Source organism: Ananas comosus, linkage group 21 (assembly GCF_001540865.1).
Source record: "Ananas comosus cultivar F153 linkage group 21, ASM154086v1, whole genome shotgun sequence".
Lineage (NCBI taxonomy): Eukaryota > Viridiplantae > Streptophyta > Magnoliopsida > Poales > Bromeliaceae > Ananas > Ananas comosus.
Genome location: NC_033641.1, coordinates 1,482,559 through 1,489,988, shown reverse-complemented (window position 1 = coordinate 1,489,988; position 7,430 = coordinate 1,482,559). Strand labels below are relative to the sequence as shown.

The 7,430-nt window shown below is 40.9% G+C and overlaps 1 protein-coding gene across 2 annotated transcripts; it reads left to right on the top strand.

The window, feature by feature from the left end:
• Nucleotides 12-3,091, top strand: LOC109726612 (heat stress transcription factor A-5). 2 transcript variants are annotated; one of them, XM_020256319.1, is made up of 3 exons: nt 12-429; nt 821-1,114; nt 1,620-3,091. In XM_020256319.1, the coding sequence occupies exons 1-3, from the start codon at nt 19-21 to the stop codon at nt 2,718-2,720; spliced, it is 1,806 nt and encodes a 601-aa protein (XP_020111908.1). In that variant the 5' UTR covers nt 12-18; the 3' UTR covers nt 2,721-3,091. The 2 variants fall into 2 exon arrangements, with proteins under 2 accessions (XP_020111908.1, XP_020111907.1); XM_020256318.1 differs by having other exon boundaries at nt 737-1,114.

Here is a 7,430-nt window from a genome sequence, read left to right as displayed (position 1 = left end):
CCCCACCCCAATCAAAGAATGGCTGCACCAACGCCACGCCCCTCTGCCAACCGAGGCCTCCGCGCGGCCGCCACCGTAGAGCCACGCCGCTGCGTGGTACGCGATGGCAGCCCCAGTGCTGTCCTCGCAGAGCACCATGCTCGAGGGGTCGCATCCTGGCGCACGGGCTCGCGCATCGGGTGCGGAATGGGGTCGGGGTTGGGATGGGCCGCGATCATGTCAGCGATGGTGCAGAGGATCCAGGGATCGTCGGCGGCGGCGGCGGCGGCGGCGGGGGCTAGGTGGGAGTCGTTGAGGAGGGCGGCCCATGCGGGCACAACGATTGCGGCTCCTCCTTCTTCGTCGCGATCGCCCGCCGCATCTCCTCCCTCGCTGGCGACGACGATGACCACTCCGGCAAGTAGAAGAGGAAGAGGAAGAGAAAGAGAGGTAAAATTATTAATTCATCTTATTAATTAACCATGATTAAATATTTTAACCGTGGTTAATTAAATATCTCTAACAGATCCTAGCGGCAGGGGCATATCTGAATACATTACGACTTTTGTAGAGATAACTTATAAAAATTGAGCTTTGAAGGGATATATCTGCAATTCATCACATTTGTAGAAACATATATGCAATTAACTCTTTTTAATTTAATAATTAAAAATTTATAAACATCAACTACTTTATATTTTTAAAAATATAATAGCTCTATTTGTATTTAAATGATTCCATTTTTTTTAAATCACAGGATCTCAATCCTAATACTGTTCTTAGCAAAGTCCTCTCTCTCTCTCTCTCTCTCTCTCTCGTCTTCCTTTTACCGCGATCGCAGGGATCTCCTCTTCTCCTCCTCCTCCACCACCACCACTGCCGACGCCGCGACCTCCTCCTCTTCCTCTACACGGTGATGGACGGCGGCGGCGGCGGCGGCGGCGGAGGGCCGGCGCCGTTCCTGATAAAGACGTACGAGATGGTGGACGACGCGGCCACGGACGACATCGTGTCGTGGAGCCCCACGGAGACGAGCTTCGTGGTGTGGAACCCCCCCGAATTCGCCGCGCGCCTCCTCCCCACCTACTTCAAGCACAACAACTTCTCCAGCTTCATACGACAGCTCAACACCTACGTACGTGCGAGCTCCCCCAAATCCTAGCTGCTGTTTCCGTCGTTCTCTCGGGGAAGAGTTTAGGGATATATATAAGGGTTTGGGGATTAGGGTTTTGGTTTTCGCGGGGTTGCGAATGATGGAGGATCGAAGTCAAAATCCGATCTTGGGGGTGAGATATTCGGGTTCCAGGAATTATGGGCCTTTTGCTTTAATTTCATCGTTATTTAGGGTTTTGGGATTGGGTTTTTGGTTTTGGGATTGCGAGTGATGGGGCTTTGAAGCCAAATTTTGATTTTGCTGTAGGATCTCCGGGATCGTGGAATTTTTAGGGTTTTTGTTTTAATTTTGATCCTGATTTTAGGGTTTGGGGACTTGGGTTTTGGTTTTCCTGGAGCTAATGATCGATATTTGAAATTAAAATTGGACTAACTGTTGAACGTTCGAGGCTTTCGAATTTATTTTTGTTAATTCATTGAGAATTGCTGGAGTTCGAAGTTAAGAAACCACATTGTTCTTAATTTAGGGTTTCCATAAGATCGATCCGGAGCGGTGGGAATTCGCCAATGACTATTTCATCAAGGGGCAGAAGCACCAGCTCAAGAACATCCACCGGCGCAAGCCGATCCACAGCCATAGTCACCCGCCGGGCTCGTTAGCCGATTCGGAGAGAGCCGCCCTGGAAGAGGAGATCGAACGGCTCACGAGGGAGAAGGCGAGCCTTCACAACGATCTATGGCGGTTCAAGCAGCAGCAGTCGGGGGCCAAGATCCAGATCGAAGATCTCGACCGCCGGCTGCTTGATATGGAGCAGCGCCAGCTCAAACTGATTGCTTTTGTTCAGAGGGCCATGAGAAACCCTAAATTTAGGGATAACCTCATCAAGATGGCGGGCGCCTCTTTGTTAGCGGATTCTGTGGATGCTATTCATAAGAAGAGGAGGTTGCCAGGCGTTGAGGTCACGGAAAATAGTAGTTTCTACGATGATCATAGTAGCACTTCCAAACCTGATGCAAATAACCTATTTCAACAGGACTTTTGTGATAAGCTTCAGTTGGGGCTATGCTCAGCTATGACGGTTGCTAGTACTCAGTGCTCGGATGACGACAATGTGAGTAAGAATCCAGAATGCGGGAGAGCTGTGGAGTGCCTTTCTGATACTGGCGCATCTTTCTGTTCATCTAAGAATGTCTTAGTGCCAAGGCAAATTGATGAAGGGCTCTTTCCTTGCCACTTGAATCTCACTCTCGCATCATCTTCGATGCAAATTGATAGGAATCAGTATTCCAATAGAACTCAGAGCACAGAAGAGCAGGAGCCTGGAAATTCGACCGAATTGAATTTGGCAAGCACGAGTCGGGACGATGGTCTAAGGAAACTTGTTGGAAATAGCTCAAGTACTGGTGGGGATTCTCATGCAAATGTTACTTCTTTGAAAGAGGGTGCACCGGTTAGTAACGAATTACCCGCTGCTCAGCCGGCAAGAGTGAACGATGTTTTCTGGGAGCAGTTCCTAACTGAAAGGCCGGGTTCTTCAGACACCGAAGAAGCCAGCTCTAGCTTGCGGGCTAATCCTTCGGGCGAGCATCAAGAAGATCGGAAGCAGGGTAGTGAAGATATGAAGTAAATATGATACTATACGGAGCGAAACGGCATCTGAGTTTCTCATACATTGGATTTGGCACAGTCAGTTTCACGTAAGCTCTTAGAACAAAAAACCGTATGTCCTTTTTGAATGTGTTATAATGCTCCATTTAATATGTGTAAACATGGTGTAGTGTTATAGTCATTGTACATAAACTTAACAGCACTGAGATGCTATGTAGAAGATGCTTCAGTTCATGTTTATCAAACTAAAAGGTGTATAAGAAACAATAATTGTTAGCCATTCTTTACTGTGCAGATGATGATAAAGCATATGTTGCTCATGTTTTACAACTATCAGCTAAATCAAGTCACCAAAATACTGCAGAATAAAATGGTGCTCATTGAACCTGAGTTTTTGCTGGTTAAGTTGATGTTTTACATGGTTCCTTACTCCCTTGGTATGATAAGGATTTCATGCCTTGACGTTAATAGGTCCTCTCAAATCAATATTCTTCATGTGCATGGTTAACATAATCAAGTGATGGTGCTCATTTTCTTATTTTAAATCTGTTTCCCCTGCCGTGCAAGGAATATGTTCAGAAATACAGGCTAATTGTATTCTAGATTGACTGTTTTCAACGTAAATAAACTAGATCAGTTTTCTGTTCATAATCAAGAATGATCAATAAATATAGTTTGAGTTTTTTTTCTCAATTCCTAGTAGTTTCCAAATTAGTGAAGTAGTATACTTGTTTTGTTGTCTTTATGAGCTATTTTTTGATGCTGGGATGATTTTATATGGACTTTTTTCGAAAATAACCCTGTAAAATTTCGTATTTGCCAAACTAACCTTGTGAAATTTTTATTTGTGAAACTAACCCTCCTCTCGCCACGTAGGCGCCACGTCAGGGATTCCTCAAAAAGACGGTGAATCGTTCACCGTCTTTGATATTTGTTGTGAAGGCGGTGAATGATTCACCGCCTTCATAAGACGGTGAATCATTCACCGTCTTTAGTACAAATCCCTACACTGCGCAAATCTTTCCAAGTCCATAATATGGTGTCCTTGATAAGACGGTGAATCGTTCCCCGTCTTCTCAAGGGCACAGAAAAGGCGGACTTGAGAGGGCGGAAAGGGAAAAGGCGGAAAGGGGAATTTTGCACTAAAGGCGGTGAATGGTTTACCGTCTTCTAAAGGCGGTGAACCATTTACCGCTTTTACAACAAAAATTACAAAGACGGTGAACGATTCACCGCCTTTTTGAGGAATCCCTGACGTGGCGCCCACGTGGCGAAAGGAGGGTTAGTTTTACAAATAAAAATTTCACGGGGTTAGTTTGGCAAATACGAACTTTCACAGGGTTATTTTCGAAAAAAGTCCATTTTATATTCCCTGATGCCATATGTTAAAGATGTTATAAGCTAATAACTTTTGTTTCTTATTTAATGTAGTATCTAGGAGCTATTTTATTCTTGATTAATTTTCAACGGAATTGCGGGAGTTATAATGAGTTGAATAGCTTTTCTTTTTTTGGGTTTGGGGGTGGGGGTGGGGGGGTGGTGGTTGGGTGGGTGAGGGGAAATCTTGTAGTTGTTTAAAGGAGTCTGGATACCAACTGGATTACTTAGGGAAATGGGCATGACATTTCAGAGCTCTTGGTAGGAACATTTGGCTGATGGAAATGAAGCAAGTCCGACAACCAAAGGGAATTTAACTTCCTTTCCTATTTCCTTCTCTGAATAAGCGTTCTTTTGGTGTCATTGATTTATGGCTTAGGCTATTATTTAGTGGGCAGCCCCTAAACGCTTGTCCACATATTCGATTTATGCTCTCATTTCTAACTAATTAGAAAAATATTTACAATTCAAAGGTCTTGGAACATTAATAAACAGAGCAAGATTAAGATTCATATTTGGGTATTGTGGGTCGGATCCTTTTTTTTCCCCCTGTAATCAACTCTTTTTTTGTTTATGTCCTGTTCGTCTTAGAATTGTCTCTGCTCTTAGCTAAACCTGACTTGGTAAAGTATTAAAGCATTGTGTTCCGGTTTATTAGTCAACCAAGGATTTACGGAGATGCTTCACATGCAGTTCAAGAATCAGGAGTGTCTGTTTAAGACTGTAAATGACTAATAAAACTTCTCTAATTTGTTTTGCAAGATTCTAGGAATCATGCACAACAAGATTTAATAGGCATTTGATGAAAGTTTCTGTAATTGTACTAGCATAATTTGCCATTTGATAGTTTTTAGTTTGCTCTTGAAATTTCTGTCATAAAAATTTTGGACTTGAAATATTCCTGAGGTAACCATGCCTGTAGATTGCAGGCTCGTTGAGTTACACTATTGCTGTGATCTGAAAAATGCCTTTTCCTGTTGTGATTGTACTATTATGATTGTGCTATACTAATACTTCAATGGGAACTCAAAATAACCTTTTTTATCATTTATGGTGACAACTGATATCAAACTGGTGTGTTTGAAGTATGCAAACCAAGGCGTAACATCTTGTGTTTCGGAGTATTTTGCTCTGCATGCTGATGCATTCGCTATTTCCCTTTCCCTCCTGTCATCTCATAGTTAGCTTCAATTTAGCTTTTATATATGTTGTTTGTTTCTTATGAGAAATATACTGCATGAAGCACTTTCTTCCAATACTAAATATTTGAGCATATTTTTGGTACTTTTTCTTTATCACATATCATTCTTAAATCTTGAAATTTCTTGTTCATTTTCAGCATAATAAAATTTCAAATTCTCTTCCTCTAACTTATCTTTTTCATGTCATTAGCTTAGAAAGATCGAGTTATCTTACCACCACCTTCTAAAACTCAATTCAAACCTTGTCTTTTTTATCTCTGTAAGGTACCACATGTTTACTGCATATTGCGATATTAAACATTTAAAAAGCTGGTGGAAATTACAAATCTTGATATTTTGACCTCTTTCCAATGAAAACTCTTTCAATTTCCACCTCTTTCCTCCATGGTATAGCAGTGTTTAAAAAAGCACACCTTAGGTGCGCTAGGCTCACCGACCAGCGCCTAGGCAGCCCCTAGGCGGGCGAAGTTGCCAAGGCGCGTGCCTAGCTCTAGGAATAAGGCGCGCACCTAGCTCTAGGCTCAAGGCGCGCTCAAGGCACGCCTTCTTCATCTAACAGGTTTAGATCTAGTTCTATATACTCTAATGGGTTTGGATCCATATATTTATTGGTCTAATGGGTCGAAACATCTAAAATAGATCCAAAATCCTAAATTAACATAATCTAAATAATAAACAATCATCAAAATCTCTCCGCTCGTCCCTCTCCCGCTCCTCTGTTGCCTTAGGTCTCCCTCTCTCCTGCTCATTCAAATATGGACTAATTAACATTTCTAGTGTGACGTATTTTGGTTTGGAGCCTTGAACACTTAGCTTTCATATGATTAAGATGCCCTTTTAATGATATTTGGCTTGAAACTTTAAAGTTTTATACATGTGACCTTTTTATGATCCTGTGCTTATAATTATATGTATTTACATCAAAATTTTCTATATGTGTTTTAATTATTTGTCACCTTTATGCTGGCCTTTATTTGGAGACAAAAATATAATTTGTTCTTTAACTTTATCTGTATTATTTTGTTTTCTAAAATTATCATATATTGCTTGGCTTTTTTTCTTTTCTTCATTTTTTTTCTTCCGAAGACATGATTATTTGGGTAGTTATAGAATATTTATTGTGATAATATGATTTTAAAGAGTATTTAGTGCTACTTAATAATTATTAGAAAGTATAGTAAAAAAATTTTTTGGTTATTTCAAAATTTTATGCAAGTGTGCGCCCTACATCTCTCGGGCGCGCGCCTGCGTCTTGCGCCTTGCTAATAGCCCTTTGTGCGTAGGTGCGCCTTGGGCTTTTTTAAACACTGTGGTATAGCTTAAGCAATGCTGTGCGCTTTTTTCCTGTGGATTTGCCTTAGTAGTGTAGTAGTAAATAATACTCTCTCTCCGAACAGTGAAGTATTGCGGGCGAAAAAAAGAAGAAAATCTTTTGGTAAATCATACGTCATCCAAAATTTCACTTTAATTCGGAATAATGCTATTGCATATCCTGAAATGAGATTATCAGAATTTTTTCCTGCTTTTATCATTTTGTAAGGTCATTGTTTTACATATTACATTGCCGTAAGTGGAGTTTCTTACCGCAATGCTGCCATGTTGGGGAGTCATCTGATATTTCATGAAAGAATTCGGTTTTGTATGAGAAAGAGATTTTTGAAGAGGGCCACTTCTGCAAGTAGATGGTATATGTGGTCGAGATTAAATTTTTGAATATCATTCATGAAATTTCAAATTTGCAGCAGGACAGGACATATGTATGTAGATAATTTTGCAGGGGTAAATTTGTAGATATCTCAAATTAAATTGCACTGTCAAAGCAATTATCTACCTGAAAGTCTTTAGAAGCTTGCCGTCTTCTCTTATGCTCGTATTCTTTTCCCATATTTTCTCTGTTAGTGAGCCCTCATGCAGCAGAAAAGCCTTTATTTGAATTTGCATAAGCAGGGATATCAGAGTTCCTTGTGATGTGGGCTTGGGTGCATATCATCATGTTATGTAGTTACAGAAGCATATTTGTATTGTTTGGAACAAAATTTGCTTTTGCCTTCTAAACTAAATCAGTTTGTACATACGTATACTGTCCATGCATTCAAATTGTGTGATTTGATTTTGGTTTAACTGTTTTGGAGCTGATTAGAATTTGTACA